Genomic DNA, 22,485 nt, shown 5'->3' on the forward strand with positions numbered 1-22,485 from the left:
CCGTTTTTTACGGCAATTAGGAAGAAATGAACGGAATCACAACCTTCTTTGGAAAAACGATATTAAAAAAATACAAAACTATGATATGGCTCGACAGACGTAGGTCTTCAACTGGTATATCTTCTAATGGTAATTTTAAAATATAATTTTGCTAACTCCCAAGGATTCCGACGGTTTGCGACGGGTTTAGGGACAGAGGTTAGCAGCGCTGTTGTATGTAGTTTTTTTAAACGAGATAAAATGAGCACCTTGTATGGGTCGATTCTATTCTTGTAACAGTTCTTTTTCTCTTCCCTTCGTAAGCGTATAAGTTCTTGTAAGAAAAAAAAAGATTGCTTCACTACTATTAAATAGTGTTTTCCATTCACATGGAATTGAGAGTGCTCCTAAAATTAAATCCAATTGCTCCATAACGCTCCGCTTTTTTCTCACAGCGTCTTTTTCTCACGTTGTTGCCCGAAAGTTCACCAGAGTTACTGCGGATAGTTGGTCAAGACTATCCTTCTCCAGGATTTGCATTCATCTACATAAGCTATTCCTTTTATATCAATTTCATTTAACACAGTTAATTACTGGAGGTTATCGCACTAATTGAAATTTTCTTAGTGTCACTACCAGATTCAAATTCAAACTTTCACAGCTTTCCAAAAAATTTTTGCAGGTTTTTTAAATTTTTACATTTTCTAAATGTATTTGGTCTTTTGCTAGGTAGACGTACATATTTACTTCATTTTTGTTCCGCTACCTCACCAAATCACAAATAAATCACAAATAAATCATAAATGAGCATTACCTCCAGCAAGCTGTTCTGCCACTTTTTAATAATATCATATAACAATATATAAGCGAAAATTTTTGTGATTTTTTTCCAGCCACAAAAACGAAATGAGACGCATTTTTATCTTCGATTACCTAGACCTATAAATGTTTTCCTTGATGGCCATTTTTTTCGGTCTTTATATATAAATGCTGCTGTAGAACCGATTTCTCTTTTCCAGTGGGAAGTGGAAAAGTCAAAATCTGTTTTTTCTTGTATTTTTTAAGTTGAAAGTCTGAGAACCGTAGTTTTTCTGGATCCTTGTAAGGAGCTCTTCAGCTCTGCAGTGCGAATATTCTCCTCGAGAGAGCACTTAACGTCGTACTTCTCATATATTTCACTGTTTTTGCCATTTTCTTGCTACATCTTCTCTCTCGTCCTGTTCGGACCTTCTTCTCATGCTTCGCCTTTTTTTCTGTTCGAGTGCCCTGAGCCAAATAATCTAGGGTTGCGAGTTCCCAGCACATCCACACATCCACAATGCGATAATTGCATTCGCCGGAACTCCTCGTGAAGATGTTCTTTTCAATACTTACCTTAACCCGAGAGCGCGAACGTAGGCGAGGCGCTGAGGACTTCTCCTCAAAAGCCATGGGTTCTCGACAAAAAGTGTCGTGGGAGCTGGAGGAATCGCGACGTTAAGCGCTTCGAGAGCTCCTACTTCCATATGCTCTCGGACCGTGACGTAATTGAAAGAGCAAACGCGCGGACAACAATGCATTTGCATTTTTCGACTCTTAGCCATTGAAATCTGCGCTGAACAACATCCAGGGGTGGACGAGCCACCTCGCCACCGTCGTGAACTCTCGTGCTGGAAGGCGGCCGGAGTAGGCGGCCGACGACGAGCTTCGTTTGCTGGATAGCGTCTCGGTCTTCCTGTGTTGTCTGAAAACCCTATTGTGAGTTGGGAAGAGCCCTTTCGTGCTGCTAACATGCTTTCAGTTGTGGCCGCTCTCTCGTATTCCCACCACGATGTGTTTATATTCTTCCAATCCACCTCAACTATGACGTGAACGCAAATGAGGGGGTATTATTCACGCTTGGGAGCTTAACATCATATTATTTAGTTGGTTTATTGCGTTGTGGGAAAAATTCGGGAATTGTCCTGACTTTTAGGCATTCAAACGTTCTTTGTGTGGATACGTCATATTTTTTGATTCTGCCCGGTGGCAGCTGACCAGCACTTCTTTGAAACAAATGGAACCGTTTATCGGGTTGTATAAACAATAATCAAATAGTATGAAATCATTCTACACAACTCTTAGGACAAGAAGTGTTTGAATAATTAACAGTGTGTTCTGGATTTACAACGTGAGAATCAAAAAAAAAAATGAACGAGTACCAAAACCAGTACCACCTGTTTTTTTCTGAAGATTCAAATGCATATATCCTGTTAAAAAATATGGATCCAAACCCGTGATCATTACTAGTAAAAGACTTGCGCTTGTCTTTTTAACGTTTCGACAAGAAAAACGACGAAGGATCTTCCTAATCATTAAATTTTGCACAGCTGTTTTTTGCAATTTTGCAGCTTCACACTTTTTTTGTCAGTCTCACTTTTCTCCATTCAATATTCTTCCTGTCAACTCCCATGACACTGCTTCTATATGATTGGTTTAATTTGAATTAGAATTTTTCTTTCTTTTCGGATCTATTTTTGATTTTATTTTGATTTTGGTTTTAGTTATCTAGACTTTCTCCATACATCAACAATTGCTCCTTTTCATTTTTTTTTAAATTTTTTTGGTTGTGGGTTATATCTTCATTTCTCCACGTTTACTGAAGAAATCTGCCTTATTTCTGGATTGTATAGTATTCTTCGTATTTGTTATTGTTGTTGTCTCGGAGATTCCACAGAAATCTGTGCCAGTCATCGGAAGGATAAGCAAAAAGAGTGGTTATCAATTGCTTAGAAGCTACATAACTTTTTGGCTGAAAATTTCAAATTTATTTCATTCTTCTTCTATCTAATAATAAAACTTATCAGAACACTATTTTCCGCTTTTCTTGTTCTTTCTCTGGCCCTCAGAATACTGGATGAAATGGGTTAGTTTTCTCAATGAGATTATCCTAGGTTTGTTAGGATTCATTCGATGATATAATCACATAAAACTATGAATATCTGTTCGAGAAATCTGTCACAGACATTCTCCCATTAATTAGAGTCGAAAAAATTTGCGCTTATAATCTTCACGAAACTCAAAAAAAAACTGACATTATCCATTTCCCGGTTTTTTTTTAGTTGTGAAAAAAAATGTAGACTTGTATAGAAAACAGAGGCATGGACAAGCTCAATCGGTATTTTATTCTGGGAAAGAAAAATAATAATAGAAGGAAAGAAAAATACAATCTATGTCATATCCTAGATAACTTTGTTCAAGGAGGGTGAAATCGTATAGTTTTATGTCACTCATCGCTGAACAATCCTCCGCTAACTTTGTCACAAACTCCTCTACTATACTTTTTAAAATGAGAGTTAAATATATCCGAGTTATTTAGGACGCTTGTACTATACTTTGGTATTTTCTCAAAATAAAACTTGTTTACCTGACTATGATCCGTAGATGCATGGGGGACTCTGACAGCGCTGGTAATAATTATTGAAAGTACTGTATCGCTTGAAGGAAAGCTCTTTTGTAAATTTAGTCGCCCCCTTAGTATACCATAGTCATTTACTATATGACACGCAATTTTTTCCAGGATTTTCATGATTGTGTTTCCGAGTTCCTCTGTCAGATTAGTAGCAATTCGTTCGTGTTGTGGCAGTCGATCTAATGAATGACAATCAAGTAAATGTGTGCCACTTATCGATAGACACTGCACACATAATCGCTGCACATGACACCTACAGTATACCGCCATATCTTATGTTATATAAGAGGGAACTCGTTGGCGAGAGTCCAACTATCCAAACATCTGCTTCCGTCTTCTTTTTGTTGCGTTTTTATTGCGTTGACGGAGAGGCTAGTTTATCTGTTCTGCGGGTACAATTAAATGTTTTAGCGACCAAACAATTTCTTCCCTAAATAAATATCAGTACTCTCCTGCCAAAAAATCCATCAACTCATCCATAGGGAGGTGGGTCAGAGCGATCAGGAAATCCGTGAAACCACTACGAAACGGTTTTTTTGGGGTAATTTCTCCAGAATCCGTCGAATGCAACTTAATTTAAGATCCGGATTATTGAGTTTTTTACTGCTGTCATTCTCATATTGTGACTTTAAATACTTTAAATTAGAAATATTTTTCCCATACTATTTAAATTTGGATTGACTAGATTCAAAGTTGTTTGAACAAATAAAAATAATGTTTACTGAAGATTTTAAAAAGTAAGAAGGCGCTCCAAGCAGAACCTGGCCTCCTTTTCTCTTCATTATCTTTTCAATCTGATCTCCTTTTCTAAACTTCTGCACTTATTTGAAAAACTTCTCAATCTCTGAACATTGTCATTTTCGTTTTTTTGTTGACTTCTATGAGGTTTCCTTTTATAGATTTTCCTATGTGATAAAACTCATTTAGATTAGATGCATAATTTTTTTTTATCTCCTGTCTCCTACGAAGAAACTGATTTGCTTTCTGAGCTGGATTATAGGTCAAAGCAAACTTTGCTACAAATTCCTCGTGCTGAAAATACCTCCTTGTCAATTTCGTAAAAAAAAACGAACGATGTGGGATTAATTTAGACTTTGTTCCGTAACAAATTCCAAAAAAAACTATTAAAATATTTTGAAAGATGAGAAAATCGTAGAAGAAACGTTGAATCTACATTAAGGTAGAATCTACATTGGCGATTTCTAGCAACCTAATTTCAAATTAAATCCTTTTTTGACATCTTTGTTTTTCCAATGGTAGAGCAGAAGAAACTTGGTGGTTACTGTATTCTAAATGCTTACAATGAATATAAAATGGATATACTGTAGCTTATTCTAAAAAAAAAGAGATGGGTTTAGCGTGCAATTCATCATTTGACAAATTTTTTCTAGGTGCGTACATATAAACCGTGTAAAAAACACGTAAACATAAATAAATATAGTAAATACATAATAATAACAAGTGCATACATAAAATACATAAACCATCCACATCTGATACTTAAGATAAGTCAGAAAATTTGTTTTTCTTTCAAAAATTGTTGCACGAAAAATCGACATCGTTTTACTTTCTACGTTTTTCTTTAAGGATTTGCTTCTGAGCAAATCCTTGAAGAAAAAAACCAAATCCCGAAAAAATAAAACATAAGAGAGCATATTTGCTCTTTGATTTGTGTCGTTTTCATTTCCGAAACCACCAAGCTTTGTCCATAAATTGATCATCGAATTCTATGAGGAAAATTCTCTTTCGTCCACGTTCTTCCACGGCTCTGGATAGTGAACTTTCATGCGCTCTCACCCTCCACACCACTTACCTACGCGCGAATGTCAATCCCAATAACTCGCCGGGGGAAAATCACTGGAAATTAGAGCGTTGGTCGCGACTTCTAGCACTGATGCGCGGGAATTGGTCTCTTGAGGGAGAAACACTCGAGCAAACAAACGCGACCACATTCCATGCTTAGGATTGGAACGACAAAATATTCTGAAGGGTTTTCAAGAGGTTTCCACTCGCTGCTCACTGCAGGTGCAACACATGGGAACATCGAACGATGCCGTTTTGGTGCTGCTTCCACATCACATATGACTTGAAATATTTTCCTCATTAATTTGTTTGCATCTTCAACCTTCACCCTTTTCCTTCACTTTTTTCGTCCATCACCAGCACGACTTTTGCTTTTAAGGCCCGTGTCGAAGCCAGTCTTTTTTGATTTCACCTGTCGTTCTCATTTTCGCTTCTATTTTAACTTCTTGCTTTTTTTTCAAAGATTTCATTTTCTATATTTGAGGGCCGAGGTACTCTTGTAAAAATATTAGTTAATGACTCGAGCTCTGCTAATTCGTGCGCAAATCAGATGAGGTTTACTTAAGAATGTCTGACCCTCGCATTTGCACCTAATTTAAAAAACTTTTGATTCAAAAATTCAGAATCTATACCATTGTTCCTATGTTTCAATATTTTTTAGCAGGATTTTTTTCCTGGAACTGGTGCCCACCTCTCATATCTACGTTTTCTAAAATCTAGCTGGGCCACTTTTTTCATGTGACATATGACAGAAATCTTTAATTCATCAACTGTTAAAATCCGGAACTTTTGAATTTCAACCGAACTCTTCAATGTTTAGCTGAATTATTGACATTTTTAGCCAATTTTTTATTTTCAGCCTATCTTATTAATGCTAATACCTCTGAGGTCTCCTAGGAAATTCTTTTTGAGAGTTTCTAAGTCATCCCTGCAAATAAGAACTGATTAAGGTTTCTAAAAAAAGCGAAGATTTTCTCAAGTCGTTCATTTTATCTCGAAGATACACTGAATGCCAGAACTTCCACTAATTTGGATTTTGCGCTTTTCTTCTCGAAATTTATCAACACTACGCTCCTGCTCCAACTTATCGTCTTATCCGCCATCGAATCCGCAGTAAACAGGTCGGGTGGGTGATTCCGAGAATGTGGTGGTGGTGTGTGTATGCGAGTGTGACGGAGATATGGGACTGAAGCAGTGAAGCGTGTGTGCGCTCTGCTCGGCTCGGTTCCTTGCGCTCATAACGTCGTCAGCAGCCGCAGAAACTCAACGATGTACGGCAAAAAACCAACCTACTTATCGTCGGGAACCTTCCAGACTGTTGTGGTGTGCGTTCGTTGCTTCACACAATGCAAAATGCACCACTGTGATGACATTTTCGAGTAGTTTATTGAGAGATTCCGGGATTTGCGTGTACGGGAAGTGTTTTTTGAGTGGGGTTGACGTTTTAAACGAGCAGCGAAGCTAATGACTATTTAGTGTGTTTAGCTGATGAATTCATAAACGTTGCTTCCAGCAGAAAAACCAAAGCATTCCAACGTGTGTTCACCTATCCTATCCTACTAACTCCTACATATCCTTCAATTTACCCCTAACGTTTAGGTATGCCGAACACCTGTTCTTTCCTCCTTTTTCCTCTTTCCTCTGAATTTCCTGCTTGGGAGTGTTGGTGTGTTTGGAACGAATCCGACCCATATTTTTCTATAAGGCTGTGTTTATGAGCTCCTAGTATCGTGAGAACTTCATTCAGGTCCAAGTCCGTCCACGCTCTCTGTGTTTGGTTGCGTTCTTAAAATTTCGACAAATAATCAACTTTCAAAGCGACTCCAAGAAAACACATGAGACTTTGTTTTGATCAACAATTATGCACATCAGCGGTCAGCTGAATACGCAAACTCCCCTAAGTTTACCTCTTAAGCTTTAAGGCTGCGTTGATTCGCTGGAAACATCAGCCATGAAAAATCCAATTTTGCCGGCAAGAAATTCGAACTACTTTCTCTTTCTCTCTTTTCCTGAAAGTCATCTCATGGAAATCCTAGCTAATGCAGTTTCTCCTGCGCAAGAATTCCCTCCTGCTTAAACTCGGCGCGATCGGCTCAAATTCTCATAACTCGATTTCTTAGAAGAAAGCACATCTTCGGCACCTGCTGGTTCAGCAATGATAAAATAAACTATGTTATCTGCTAGAAAGCTTCTAAATTCTATCATTTTCAGAATTTCAAACCTGTCCATTTTGCCGCATAGTTTTTTTTTTTCCTAATTTTTGATGTGAAGGAAAAACAGAACATATTCCTCCGCTTGCAACATCAACATCGAGGAGATGATTTGCGGCTTCATCAATGCACGGAAAATCCGCAACATTTGTTAGGCTATTTTGCAAGAAAAATTTTTAAAAAATCAGCAATAATTTCGCTACCCCATTTTATTCAAAGAATACAAAACCATACACACTCGTACATTTATGAAATCTCTTTCCTCTTCTCTTTCGATACGATGGATTGATTTCAGTAACAAATAAGCAACTTTTTTTATTTAAGTAACATTCCTTATGTGCTCATTACATATGTGCGATGGTTTGCATGCGTTTTCATATCAAACTTTTAACCTATAAAGAAATTCTTTCTTCGTATTCTTTTCTTCGTAGTTCTGCCTAGTAAATTTTGTGAAAAGTTAGCTTCAACGTAAACAAACGTCTTTCAACCTTTTGTTCGATTACAAAATGAGCATCACAGAACCCTGATGGCGTAATTTTACTGTCTCGTGAATACGAAAAACTGAACAGTTGTTTGTCGAAGCAATCCAATCTTCTGGGATTCTTCAAACGTTTCGTTCAAATTCTGCTCATATTTATTCACTGAAACTCAGTGTTATTGTATATTTTAGCCTAAAAAGATTTCAGACCTTTTAAAAATTTCTTAAAATTAACAGAAAACTTACCAAAACGAAAATTTAGCTTTCTAGTTTTTTTTTTTTAGTTTTTCCCTTTACACTTATTCCGTTTAGAATTACAGTAACTACGAATTATGTTCACTTTTGATGTTTCGCAGATCTTTTGCAGACCGTATACTAATTACCGCTTCGAAAACGGTAACACAGAAAACATGCCCTCATTAAAATTTTTTCTATTTTTAACAGCAACATTTCGTAAATGTCGCTTATGCTCTATAAAATAATTCTTTTCGTTTTTGAAGAACACTTCTATGATAATTTGTGGGACATAAATGAAAGACACATACTGAAACATAAAATTCTAATTTTTCGGAGGATTTTCCTTCGTGTAACTTCTTATATTTTTCGAGCTAATTTCTGAGGAAGCGTGAACCTCCTTTGCTTCTTTTACTACACGATCTCACGTTCAGAAGAGGAAATCCCGCGGAATCCTATTTTGATCCCCGGATCAGTCTTCTTAAGGGTTCTCTACGGACAACATCTATTGAGCTCTATTAGACGATTGCAATTGATTTCTCCAAGTGAACCAATTTCAAGAGAGCAACGCTTAATTCTCTTGCATTTGTCCTCACTTTTCTCCGGAATGAAGCTCCGACATATGTTTAGGATAATGTCGAAGTAACGCTAGAAATAACCTGCAAACGGGAAACTTTCATAGAATCTGTGCCCTGAATCCCTGCAACGGCAATTCGTTGCGGAGCAGATTTCCTCGTTTTCAAAGTTAAAACCCACGAAAACGTGGATTTTTTTTTTGGGATTTCCTCTTCGTTTCACTGTATACAATCCAGCGTAATATTTTGTAATGTAGATCTTGCAAAAATCTGTTGTCTGGCATTTTTTTTAGCCTCTGCAATTTGCTAATATCTCACGTACTACTTTTGCTAAGAGTAATATTTTTTGGTTTGTTACTGGAATTCCCTTAGAAACAATTTTTTTCCTTCTCTGTAGACGTTTTTATCACTTCTTCAAAAGAAGTTTTTTTCACATTTTTTTCACGCTTTTGAAGGCAATGAATAACTTATTTGAGAAAACTAAAACTTCAAGAAATTCATCGTTCGAAACGACTATTATTTACATTTATGCGTATGTTTTATTTTATTCATGTTCGTTTTCCTCCAACTTCATTCTTGCCTTTCTTCCTTCATTTCGTGCTCCGCTCTATACCTTCTTTCTTTTTCAATCCATCATTCTTCGCGCTTCATCTTGCGTCAGTCACTTCTTGATGAGATTATCCAGCTCTGCTACTACGAGATCTCGTAAGATAATAACTCATTCACCACCGATTTTTCGTACTTACTGCCTGATTTCTGCTTTTTTCTCGTCCAGAAACACAAGCTTTGTTACCTCATCCTAACTACTCTATTATTTTTCGACGAATCTACCCTAAGTGCTCAATTTCTAGATTATTTCATCGATGTTCTATAATTCAATTACTTCCCCCGCCTACACAATCCATTTTTCTCGTCGTAGAACCTGACATAGCTCATCCGTCAATTCAAATTGTCCTGTCATTTTCAGGCCCACAGCTATTTCTACGGGCGTAATGTTGGCGGAAATTGTACTGAGTGCACTTTGTTCTGCACTTGCTGAGGTACTTACATGTTCTTCTCGGGCTCAAGCAATACTCGGGGGTTATTTTGAGGCTGCATCTTTGAAGTGGTAGTGAAGAGTAATTGTGAGTAAATAGTTGTAAGTATTCCACATTAGGTAAAATCATTACTAAGCACCGGTTCGATTTTTCGTTCTTTTAAAACCACTTCTTATTTCTGTTCTGGGTCAAAGCTTCGGTAACAATGGCGTATGGCCATCAGTGAGATCCTTCCTAAGTTCCGAAAAACAGAGGACACTGTGCGGGGAATTAATTTCATTCGTTAATTAAGAACACAAATCTCAACTTTGCATTAAATCATCGAATAGATACCTTTTTCGCTCTGGAGCCCAACATCTACAGGCGACATCCAACAGTTACTAGAAGATTCTCTTCGGGATCTACAAATTTACTACGAATATGCTATCACGCGAAACACCATGCAGCAGTCTGGATATCTTCCTACGCAGAACTTCTGCATAGACTCCTAGAATTCACACCTCGAAATTGGGTGATTAAACAAAACCAGATTTCATTGATTGACTTGTTCCAAGCGTGCTCCGTATGTTGTACTGGTGTGGGATGTCGAGATACAATGTGGGATTAAATCTGCGAGAGAAAACCTCAATCTCAGAGGATTTTATACTTGATCACTTAGAGCGGAACATTTTTCTGGTTGTGGCGAAATGACCAGTGGAAGGAACGCTGAGGTTAAGCGACCCTGAGCGAACCTACATTTTTCCAAAAACAGCCTTGAGGTCGAATACGCGCTTCGCAAAGGGGTTCTCCTCGGGATTTTTATTTCGCAACGCAGTAAAATTTTTTTTTTACTTCGAATTTAAGAAGAGATTCAAAAGTGCGTTTTGCTTCGTTCGTTTTTTTTTTCGGTGGCGAAGGGAGGGGGGGGGGGGTTGGGTGCCAGCTCCCGTCACATACAACATATTTTATAACATCATACTTTTCATGTACTTTTTTACAAATTGAACCAAAAACTGTTTGTTGTATTGTAAACCTAAGGTTGTAAATAATGCAGAACACATTCTTTATCACCATTTAGGCCTCCTCGCATCAAAATCACATTCCTGTCGAAGTCGAAACTAAGCTTGGTAAAATAAAAGGACAGGAATCGATATTTCTCCACAAAAGGGTGCGATCGTTTCTAAGGTAATTGTTCTAGAAAGAAAACAATAACGATTTGTAACTTTAGGAACGTTTGTAATGTGTTTTGCTGAAAAAAAAAATGCTCTTACCAGGAACTGCTTAATTTTCAGCGTTCCCTTCGCTGAGGCGCCGGTTGGTGAGCGACGGTTTCGACCGCCGAAGCCAAAGAAACCATGGAATGATACAATCATTGCCAACACATTATCTCCAGCATGTTATCAGGTTAGTCGTTGTTTACGTAAAATATGTTTCGATAAACATAAACAACACAGAACAATAATTTATTGCTTTTTTACTGCTACTAGTATAATCGGATCAAAACAACCTGAAGCCTGTTGAAATTGTGCAAGTGGATGTGTTCGAAGCTGCTGGAGAAAATTAATGAAAGGCAATAATTATGGGGCAATTTTTGTAAAAAAAGAAGAATTAAGCAACAAGTTCTTCGAACTTAAAGAAGAAGTCAAATAAAATGAAAGTGCTAAAGAACTATACCTCTCTGACCGCTGAATTCGTTGCAAGACCTTTTCTATGGAAATGTGTGGAGCAGGTGTTCGATGCAGCAGGGTACTCGTTGTTTTTTCGTTATCATCTGACGTCATTGATGATGGAAAACCTCAAAACTTTTAAAGATCCTCCTTTTGAGCTCAGAACACTTTTTTTTGTCTCTTGTAAAAGCTTAACCTTTGAAAGGCCGCAACATTGCACTTCTGAGGAGTTTCTCACATCTTCTAAAAAAAAACTTTTACGTCGTAACCTAAAAATAAGACTTCTAAGAAACTGCCCTTGTGAATTTTGAAAATAACTTAATCAAGATGTCTTTGCGTTCCAAATAATGTTATGTATGTTTCTGAGAAGGAACAGTGGGAGATTACTGTAGCATTGGTAAATTTCTACTGATCAGATCTCGTTGCACCGAAAAAGAAGAGTAAGTATGCTTGAAATTGGCCATTTCACAAGATCTTCTGCTTCTGAAGGAAAAAATACGGTATAGAAAATTACAACGAGATAGACTAATTTGTCGTTTTTTCATTCACCGTAACAGGAGACTAAACTAAATGTAAAGAGTTGCCCCGAAATTTTTTATTTTACATCTTAAAGGATCCTATCGATCAATAATCGTAAACGTTCTAGGGTCGAGACTCATATAACACCTCATTTTGGGGTTCAGAAATGTGGAATCACAACACACCTGTCAGTGAGGATTGCCTTTTTCTCAATATTTGGACTCCAGCTGAAGCATAGTGAGTTTTTTCGCTCAGTATCTTATGAATCCACTGTTTTCTGAATATTTCCTATATTTCATGTGCTGAAAAACGCTCGATTACAACAAAATATAAAAGAACCAGACGGTTTATTTCAAAAATTAAAACACTGAGAATTTCGTTTAGGCATAGCTCGAATTTTCTCGAAAATTTATCTGCTAGTGAACTTTATTTCAAAGACTCTAACCATATTTTTTTATTTTTCAGCAATCTAACTGTGATGGTTTGGTTGTTTGGCGGTGGCTACTACTCAGGCAGTCCTTCACTGATCCTCTACGACGGCAAGGTTCTGAGTCATTTTTGAAAATTTTTAGGAAATTTTGTTAGATTTCCTTTTAAATTTCAAACGAGCATTTCTCAAAATGGAGCCGGCGAAATTTTCCTCTAATTTGATTTTTGAGCAGTTGATGTGATTTTTTTCCGGAAATCTAACTCTTTTTCAGGCTTTGGCTTTGCTGGGAAATGTCATCGTTGTGAACGTGAACTATCGAGTAGGCCCATTTGGATACCTTTTTATGGACGACGAAGACGCTCCAGGAAACGTTGGGATGCTTGATCAAGTACGATTTGACGTTTTTTTTTTCTGGGAAAGAAAACTTTAGCGTTATTTCTATTAGGCTGACGATCATAGTAACACTAACAGGAGTTCTTTCACGAACTCCTATGAGGGCGTACGTTTTTCTTTGAAATCCTCAACAATTGCTTCTTGTTGTTTCGAATGTGAGGGAGTATGTTGCGGAAACCCCACGGGACCGAACGCCAACTTCAGCGATAATAAATTGACCCGAGCTGTCACTTCAGTGGAGCATGTAATTATTGCGCATTTTACATTTGTTATCGTTTTGGGAACGGAATTTAGAACTTCAAAACGGATTTCGACCTCTTTAAGATATTTAAGGCCCTATTTCACAAGAATTCACTTACTAAAATACCAAATTTGGTCTTCAGATAGGTGATTCTTCGTCCGTTTTACAGCAACTCGCTCTTTACTGGATCCGAGACAATATTTTCAATTTTGGAGGAAATCCAAGCAGAATTACGGTATTTGGTGAGAGTGCTGGAGCAGCCAGTATAGTCGCTCACCTTATCGCTCCAGGATCTCAGAAGTGAGTGAAGAACATTCTTTGGTGTTTCTTTCTTGCGACTAACGAATAAGGAGAGTTTAACACAAGAATTTTTCTGAAACTTTGAGTTAAAACACATCAAAACATATGATGGATGGACGTAAATCAGACAATAGAACTGAACGTTCATGAACGGAATTCTGTCGACGAAAGATGGCTCGGCATCAAAAAGAGAATATTTTAAAAAATAAACTGTTGCCATGAACTCTAAATATAATATGTTACCGTAGGTTACAGTATACTGAACACTATTTAGGTGCGTGTAAATACTTTTATTTATTGGCATTCTTCTTTCGAATTTTTCAGAGCGAAGCTCGTTCGGACGAAGGGTCAGATGTTTTGAAACTTATCAAAATTTAAACTACGAATGCAAGTGCAAACAGATGCGCTTTTATATACAACTTTCCTACAGTAGCCATTTTGAATCTGATTTAAACTGTACGATCTCTCCGGTAAAAAAAGGATTATTAAGGAAGAAAAAAGAAAAACGATTAAAAAAGGATTTGTAGAGCGTGAAAATTTACAGCAAATTAGTGTGTACAAAGGCCTCATGCCAACAAATTATCAAAAAGTACGAATGTGGAGAAAAAACCAAGGTTCTACTGCTGTCCTTATAGCCTATTCAAAAACGGCATACTCCAGTCTGGTAGTCTGGATAACAAATGGTCAATGGATCCACCAAGTCGAGCGTTGGACAAAAGTCTGCAATTGGCGAAACTTGTCGGTTGCAATCGCACAGAGGTTGGTTGAGTTCAGCACGATTGTCTGGAATTATTACACACTGGATTATCACATAATTTCAAGGAACTTAATCCTTCAGCTAATTGTTACAAAACAATTAAGGATCATCGACAATTTTTTAAAATCATTTATTACTTTGTTTTACATTTCAGCCTGTTTAATTATGCTTTTGGAAACCTAGTCAAAAATTTCTTTGTTCAATAGAAAATAGATGGTTTTTCTGAAAATGGATAGCTAAAATGAAGGACCTTTCATCCAAATCAAATTCAGTTTAATTCAAATTGTTGACGGATTTAGGTGAAAAACATCATCGCTTGCTTACGATCTGTCCCTGCACAACTTCTCGTCGACAACATATGGAATTTAAATTTAAATTTTCTCGAATTCCCATTTGTAATAGTATCCAGGTAAAAGAATTTCTTCTAGTTTCGTAACAATTTTTTTAAATAAAAAGTGTTATCTGAAGTAATCCGAATCTTTTTTTTTTCAGGGATCGCAATTTCTTCCGGCATAAGGATGGATTTACTTCGTTAAGAACGGGTCAATACATGCACGGAGTGAATTTAATGTTCGGGATTAACCACGATGAAGGTATTGGTGTATAATGAACTGCAAAAAAAGTTAGGATTCAAAAAAATTTTAAAAAATTCCTAGATTCAAAAAATTTTAAAAAAGATTTTGGACGATGGAGCTTTCCTCTCTTTAAAATGTCACCTAAACTTAATCTTAAAAACGAGTGAATAACGGGGACCCCTATATTTGCAGAGCGTTCGCATAAGGAGGGGAGCTACTACCGAACTTTGACAGATTTTTGACGACGAATATTTTTTTGTAAATTTCTGATATTCCCTAAAAAAAGAGTTTTTGCATCCTTGAATTCTCTCCCAAAAAAGAATTCTTCCAACCACAGAACACTATAATTCGTCTCTTTGTGTTTTATCTGATTTAGAGAATTTTTTGGATTATTTTTACGCCCCTTTTCCATTTTCTCTATTAAATAGGTTCTTAAAATATAACGAATATCATTCACACATTTCTTGAGACAACTCCAACATTTTCTCGTCTAAAGCTAATTAGTTTAGGGAATTTTTGGAATATCTACAACTTGGCCAATTATTTCGACAAGGCTGAACAACCAGAGCTGAACCGAGACGAGTTCCACGACTGTGTTGAACGTGCGTTCGCCTCCCAACCGGAATTGGTTCGGAGTGCGGCGAAGCACGTTTACTCGGATCCGAATTGCACCGATCCGAATAAGAGGACGCAGTTCTACGCTGAGCAGGTTCGAATCGCCGATTCTTTTTATGGGTAGAGTTAGCACAACTCCCAATGACTCTGTTCTCGACAGATTTGTCAAAATTATTGGAAATTTTGGTAATTTGTGATCTCCTCTTTTCTTATTGACGTACCGCTGATCTGGCGCCATCCGTACGTCTTTCAGGTGAATCAAATGGTCGGCGATTACTTCTTCACCTGCGACAGCATCTGGTTAGCGGACAAAGCGCCAACACATAAGCCGAAAGCTGGCCGTGTATACGTCTATTACTTCGATCAACCATCAAGGTAAGGGTTTCGTTCATTTCAATGAGACATTCAATTTTTTTTATAGAGTTTTTAACTTACAGCACATTTTTTGTGGTTAGAAAAATATCTCGGAGAAAAAAACGTACAGAAAAATATCCGTGTCATTTTGGCATTTTAATATCCCTTCACACACATGACCGATCGATTGATCACGTGTTTGTGGATTTCTTCCCCTTGATCTCGAACATTGGCAGCGTCTTGAGGCGTGTATTTATTGAGCAGTGCTTGGGACCTAATGTTATGGATGGGAATTTCAAATAATGATATCTAACGGAATCCCAATACATTCTTTCACAAGTGGGGAAATTCTTCGAGAAGAAAGTCCTAAACAGTGTTAAGCTTGGGGCTGAAAGCTCAAAGATAGTGCTCTAGACGTTTTACTCACACCATTCCAGTCAGTAACGCATTAACGCAGAAATTTTCAGTGCAAATCCGTGGCCAAAGTGGACAGGAGTGATGCACGGCTACGAAATTGAATATGTTTTCGGAGTACCCATCTACAACGAGACTGCTGGCTATACTAAGCGAGAACAGGTCTTATCCGAAAAGATCATCCAGTACTGGAGCTCCTTCGCAACAACTGGGTAAGCAAAAATCCGGAGATGCACTTTCGTTCACAGTTTTCGTCCCGTTGGTCGCCTGCCATTGCTACCTCAAGCTGCAACGGCAAGATGCTCTAAATGGAAATCTAAGAAATCCGTACAGACGACAATACTACAACGGTATTATCAGTAGTAAGAAATATGAACTAGATGAGTTTATGACTGCGCATAAACGTCAGAGTTCATAAGCAACGGGACGAAATCGATATTTATGATGCATTGCTATCATTTCCCTCGATTTTCCCTCAATTTCTGTATTTTCTACCGTTACAGAGTGCCCCGCTTGAAAGATTCCAAATCGACTGATATTTGGCCTGAGTACGATGGTGTGAACAACACGAGGTAATCTCACTTTATTGTTTTCCAACTTCGGATCAGACTGAGATTAATTGATGTTTTTACGTTTGAAGACTATTTTTTATTTGGATTTGGAACGGATTTATTTTTCTGTACTTTGTCTTGATAACAGTTTCTAGAGACTGGAGATTGTTTTACAGTAGTTGCTACTGAAGCACATCAATGTGCAAAAAAAAACTATAAACATTTCCATACCGTTCACATCACAGTCAAGAATTCCGCCAAAAGAAATACTGTTCTGCTCATAACGTCAGAGATATGAAGTTTTTCGATTAGATTGGTACTGTACGATCGTGAGAGAATCATTCTTGAGCTGTCGACGAGGTTGGATCTTCGAGAGAGAAGTCGTGCCTGTCAGGAGAGTACACTTTTCGCGTCCTGACATTTTAGGTGGATGGTCTTAAAGGGTGCCCTCTAAATGTTGCTAGTAAATAGATGGATAGCATTTAGGACCATAAATTTGTAAAAAAAAAAGACGCATTGTAGAGATTTTGCACTTTGTACATGTTTTGCTGTGTCTATGATACGGTGTTTTGAGTTACAGTAATTCTGATCGGAATTGTGCGTACATTTGAGTGCTCATAAATCATCAACTTTTGCTTGTTACCGGAAATTTCCCCTTGGGAATGACGAGATCTTTTGTATAACTTATGTATTATTTACATATTTATTTCAAATACGTTATTTTTTTTTTCTATTGCATTGGTACTGTACTATCGTGTGAGAATATTCGCTCCCTAACATTTTAGGTGGATGCTCTTAAAGGGTGGATCTCACGTGAAGCCGATGCAGGCTCGAAAAAAAGTCGAATGTGATCTATGGAGAACCGCCAAAGATATGGAGTACAACTCCTACCGTGAGTTACTTTAATGGGTCCTTTAAATCGCCGTACCTGATCCATAAATAGTGAACTTCATTTCAGTGGCGGAAATCAGGCAATCATCAGCGTTTGGGATCTCGTTGTCGATTCTGCTTCCACTACTCGTCTCGATTCTCTTATAGTCCAATATTTTGCCGATAGTTGTGCTTTCTTAGGAATCCTAGAAAATCTACCACATTATGATGGATTCATTATTGATCTGATAGTGATTTTTTCTCTGGTCATGTCCACATCTCATGTCACATTCCCATTTGTGCTGCTGATCAATGCAATCTTCAGTTGTCTTCACCGAACACATTGCCTCATTTCATCTCATGTTGATTGTCATAATATTGTTGTTTTTTTTTCCGGAGTTTTCCTATATTAGGTAACGTTGCTCGTTTTGAGAGTGCTGAAAGAGTTTTAGAAGAGCTTACATACTAAGTTTGCTGTAATGTAAATATTTTGTATGAATCAATCGATAGATATGTTTAGGAGATAGCTGTGTTTTTTTTTTTGGTAGAGGATGTGTTCATCTTCATTAACCACATATCATACTGCGAACTGAGAGTACATCCATAATTTCTTGCCAATGCATTTCACATATAACATTATATAAATATTTTATGTCTTTACGGTTTAATTTCAGGGATAAAAAGAGGATAAAAGCCAAGGGGTTGATCAAATTCTATCAGGATCCGCCTACACATTCAACCTCGGCTCGGGATAGATTGAGTTTTATGAACGCAGCCATACAGTGATGTATCAAGTCAGTGTTTTTATTCTCGTAGACAAGTTTGACACCATTTTGCCAACTCCAGAGGATCCTGAAAGGCTTGGTTGACACTAGCACGGATCCGAAACAGAGACCGTACAGTCACAACGAAACCTCCTACCGGCTGCCCCGCAGCCGCCTCATAATACCTCTATGATTCTAGTTCTGCAGAAAATTACACAAAAAGTCAATGAACATGTGTAGAAAAAAGTGACTTATATTTCTTCGACATGGATGTATACTGGATAGGGCGTGCGAGGCCGAATCGGTGAGAGCTTCGGCTCTGACTGCGAAGTCGATGCTTCGAAACCGTCCTGAGGCAAACTAGGCCCTCCATCCCCGCTGATTCGATAAACTGGTACCAGATTCGTCTGGGAGTTCAATGCACGTTTTCTGCTACTCCTTTCGTCTCACCTTTGCATATTTGGGAGATACGTGCATCATCTCAGCCCAATATCTTGTAAGGATAAAAACATCTAACCAGAAAACACTCACATAATCCGATTAGGGTTGACATTTTGAGTGTAGCCAAAGATAAATCATTCGAAGCGCTTATCGCTGTCACCAAGAAATGCTACAAATGTCATAAGCAAAGGTATGAGGAAAAGTTAAGAAGATGTTGGGTGACTGATAAGGGAACCTTCAAAGAATCCACTCGAAAACGAGAGAGGTGCTGAAAAGCACATTTTCAGGATGCTGGGTACTGCAGAGTACAGCCCGGCACCAAAGTACTTACGGTCTAAGTTCTTCTTCTCTACGTCTACCTAACGCAATCTGACGTAGCATAAAACAACTTAGAGTGAGAACAGTAGTGGGCGACGTCATCAAATCAGAAATTCCCCTAAATATAAGCCCTTAGGAAGGAGCTCCGCTGAGACAACGAGCAGTCGCTGGAATCTGCAGATTTTTGTTTTTTTTCACATTTATGACCGTCTACAGAGGGAGTTGATGGAGAAGAAATAAACAACGTTCTTTGAAAATGCAAATACTTCCGCCGAGAATCGAGGAATGTGAAAATTCCTCAGTTATCGCCCGAAAATTTGTCCAAGATAATTTTGCTGCCATCAAATCAAACTGTTCACGTGATCGCAGAACATTCTCTATGCATGAGGTCGCAATTCAACGAGTACACTTTCATGTAATGCGTTTTTCGCACATATTAGTTGAGGAATGGTTGGGAATCTTTACAGTTTTGGAGTAAATCCGCGCTGACGTGTTCTCGCTTCGTCAAAAAAGAATTTAAAGGACTGCTTGGTGAGAATCACTCCTTTCTCCCTAAAGTTTACAAAGCTACCAAAAAGAATGCGTCAGAAGAATGGCGAGAGGTTTTCTCAGGTTCCAGTAATCACTTCTTCTAATTGAAGGAAATGACTTCCTGCACTCTAATTCGGCTGAAGTTACTCCCCGATTGTTTTCCTGAGGAACCAACTGACATTCAGCATTAATTGATGCGATAAAGACATAACGGTTCTTCACGCTTCGAAAAAAATCCGCCAAATCTTCACGACGTGTTTTCGAGCATCACATGCGGAATGTTCATCACGTTTCAGCGGGTCCTGTTCTCGTGTGAAAATAATGGCGTTCAGTTTAACATAGTCAACACTATGAGGGCGATTAGTCGAGTTCCTACCTCGAACCTGCTTTCCCTCCCGTTCATGCGCATTAACTCGTGTTGATATTCAGTTTGCAGTTCATTTGGAAAAAAAAATACTCATTGAATTTTCAATTTCATTTTGAAAATGTGTGTCAATGATTCTGGAATTCGAAAAATTCAATCTCTTTCTACGGTGCTAACCTCTTGGTGTCTGCTTCCATTCTTTTTTTGGAACACTACTAGCTTCAAAATTTTGTTACTTTCGCATTATTCTGCGCTCCTAATAATTTTTCTCGTTGTGTCATGGCGAAGGGTTGTCACCACGAACAATTCACATAACTCCTATCATTTACTCAATCGTAATTAAGAAACCTAGGGCAACTATTGGGCACAAAATCAGAGATCCCTGCTTGTACATGCTGTGGTAAAATATTAGATAATATTATATCATGTTAATATTTCATTCAAAGTAATATTATTAATTTTCACGAGGCGAGTGTGACTCAATGGTAAGAGATTCCACCACGAGGGCAGGGTCAATGGTTCAAAAGCGCTGGAGGTCAAACCTGCTTCTGCTTCAGAGATTTTTTTCTTGGAGCAGAGTACCGCCACGTTTATGATCCTCGAATTCCTGGATAGTACGTAGGAAGAGTTTTCGGTTTGGGGAAATAATCCAATCCACTGCTTTTAAAAATAATCAAGTGGCCAGGCAGAAGAGAGCTTTCGAACCTGTGAGAAAGGCGGGACTTGAGATAAGGTTAGAAAAAAAAACTCCCTAAAACGCTTGATGAACATCCTGGTTTAAAAAAATAACTGAGGATAGAGTTGTTCATCTAAAATGTCTGCTGTCCTACCATCTTTTTGCGTTTTAGTGGTTGGGTATGTTTTTTTTTATTCGACTGAAGGCTTAGCGACAATATTTTTAAGTCAAAATTCTTGAAGACCTCAACAAGGTCAATGTTTAGGAGTAAAGTATGCGTGAGCCAGTAGAATGCGGAACTTATACCTGGCCCAGTCGTGAGTTCCAGCAAACACAGCCCATTTGAAACCCACCACGGACTCCAATCGTGTAATCTCACATATCGTGGCAGCACCTCATTAAGAGGATGTTTGTCGCATTAAAAAGTAGAACTGGAAACGATGTGAACTCAGTGAAAAGTTCAGGGGAACTTAAGCAATGAAAGATGAGTAGGAGACTCTCTGAATCCTCATATTCCGCTCGGATCCAACCGAAAAACCCCTATAGCTGCTCATCCGCATTTTAGCGTGAGAAGTCACGCACCACCCATTAACACACGTTCCGGAACAGAATGATTTTGAAAGAAACTCTCCGAAAAAAAATTGATTCATCAACGGAACGCGGAGCTTTGGCAGTTGCAGTGTTGCAGTCGACGTGCCTGGTCGACAGCGTCTGCGCTTGACGCCTTCCCATCGGCTTGTCGCCATCTGACGCAGTTCTTAGGTTTTTGGTTACGGTTTTGAGCGCTGACAGCTTAAGTCACTTATCTGCATGGAAATCGCCTTACTAATTTTTTCTTGTTTTTTTTAATGTGATCACGCCTTTCTTTGGAGTTTTATAGCAACATTTAGCAACATCTTGGCAGTTTATGAGTTTCTACACTATTTTTGAAGCTTTCGTTTTCCTGAGCGTCTTCTTCTGCTGGCGCCTCCTTCTGACAGGTTCCGATTCGCCATCTAAAGACTCTACGGCCTACAGATAAAACCATAGCATTCCAAATAAAAGTGGATTTGTGTTTTTAATGCCATGTTAGAGTTTTCTCAGTCTGTTAACACTAAGCTTACCTTATGGAAAAATATCATGCATTATTCATAAAATGAGCGTGTATAAGACGAAACAAAGATAAAAGGGCATGTTTTTTTTTCGTGTCCAAAGTGTGCTCGCCTATCAGAACTCCAATTTCTATACAAAAAGTGACATTTTGCAAGAAAATAAAGAGGAATTTTTAATGATATGTCAACCTACCGTAGCAGTTCTTTGAACGTCCTTACGCTTACCATTTTCTACCATATACCGTTAACTGATGAAGAACTCATCCAAGGCTTCAACTCCGAGTTAAGTCAGAAAAAATGTGTAGCGTAGGAATAGTGCGGAATTTCTGCCAGCGACGCATTTACTGAATTACAGGAGAGTATTTTTAAAATAGGGGAATAAATAAAAGTAGGAAGAAATATGTAAGAGGGAAGGAGTAAAGCAAGGGCGGTTGTGTCCGTTAGAGGTATGTTGTAGCCACACGGTCGATGGTTCGAAACCACCCTAGTGCCAACTAAGCCTCTCATCCCTCCGGGGTTGATCAGCAGGTACCAGACTTGTCTGGGAGGATAAAAACACTGACTTGATCATCGGCTGACCCCCGCAAGTCATTGTATAGGCCAATGCGCGTTCCAAAACCCCAACGGTTACGAATTCCAGTAAAACGCGTTGGCGCATCCCAAACAGAGTGAAACGCCAGCGACTTTATCCTTTATCCTTTTATGGCTCACTCAAGAATGAGGACGATTTTCCAGAAAGCAGTTCCAGGGGACTTTCACTTGAAAAAATTTAAAATTAGAGTGAAACCTTAAGAGGACCATCCAACTTTTGTAAGAGGAGAACGATTTGCTCATCCCTGAACTTGTCACGAATACGACTGCGCCAGTGTTCTCTGCAAAAAGAAAATTT

The 22,485-nt window shown here is 38.2% G+C and overlaps 3 protein-coding genes across 4 annotated transcripts; 1 reads left to right on the top strand and 2 right to left on the bottom strand.

Moving 5' to 3' along the window:
* Positions 1 to 1,349: 1,349 nt before the first annotated feature.
* RB195_016575 (uncharacterized protein) lies at positions 1,350 to 1,751 on the bottom strand (the record flags this gene model as incomplete). The annotated part of the gene is made up of 1 exon (XM_064183164.1): positions 1,350 to 1,751. The coding sequence occupies one exon, from the start codon at positions 1,749 to 1,751 to the stop codon at positions 1,350 to 1,352; it is 402 nt and encodes a 133-aa protein (XP_064039045.1).
* A 7,950-nt stretch (positions 1,752 to 9,701) lies between these two features.
* On the top strand, positions 9,702 to 17,579 carry RB195_016576 (uncharacterized protein; the record flags this gene model as incomplete). 2 transcript variants are annotated; one of them, XM_064183165.1, is made up of 16 exons in its annotated part: positions 9,702 to 9,749; positions 10,804 to 10,910; positions 11,018 to 11,129; positions 12,039 to 12,148; positions 12,377 to 12,455; positions 12,613 to 12,729; positions 13,145 to 13,275; positions 13,911 to 14,034; positions 14,332 to 14,441; positions 14,525 to 14,625; positions 15,117 to 15,316; positions 15,476 to 15,597; positions 16,044 to 16,202; positions 16,494 to 16,562; positions 17,327 to 17,433; positions 17,500 to 17,579. In XM_064183165.1, the coding sequence occupies 16 exons, from the start codon at positions 9,702 to 9,704 to the stop codon at positions 17,577 to 17,579; spliced, it is 1,776 nt and encodes a 591-aa protein (XP_064039046.1). The 2 variants fall into 2 exon arrangements, with proteins under 2 accessions (XP_064039046.1, XP_013304267.2); XM_013448813.2 differs by lacking the exons at positions 9,702 to 9,749; positions 10,804 to 10,910; positions 11,018 to 11,129 and having other exon boundaries at positions 12,078 to 12,148.
* RB195_016577 (uncharacterized protein) lies at positions 10,821 to 11,098 on the bottom strand (the record flags this gene model as incomplete). The annotated part of the gene is made up of 2 exons (XM_064183166.1): positions 10,821 to 10,919; positions 10,997 to 11,098. 2 exons carry the CDS (start codon positions 11,096 to 11,098, stop codon positions 10,821 to 10,823), a joined length of 201 nt encoding a protein of 66 aa, XP_064039047.1.
* Positions 17,580 to 22,485: the final 4,906 nt, after the last annotated feature.

Source organism: Necator americanus, chromosome II (assembly GCF_031761385.1).
Source record: "Necator americanus strain Aroian chromosome II, whole genome shotgun sequence".
Classification (NCBI taxonomy): domain Eukaryota; kingdom Metazoa; phylum Nematoda; class Chromadorea; order Rhabditida; family Ancylostomatidae; genus Necator; species Necator americanus.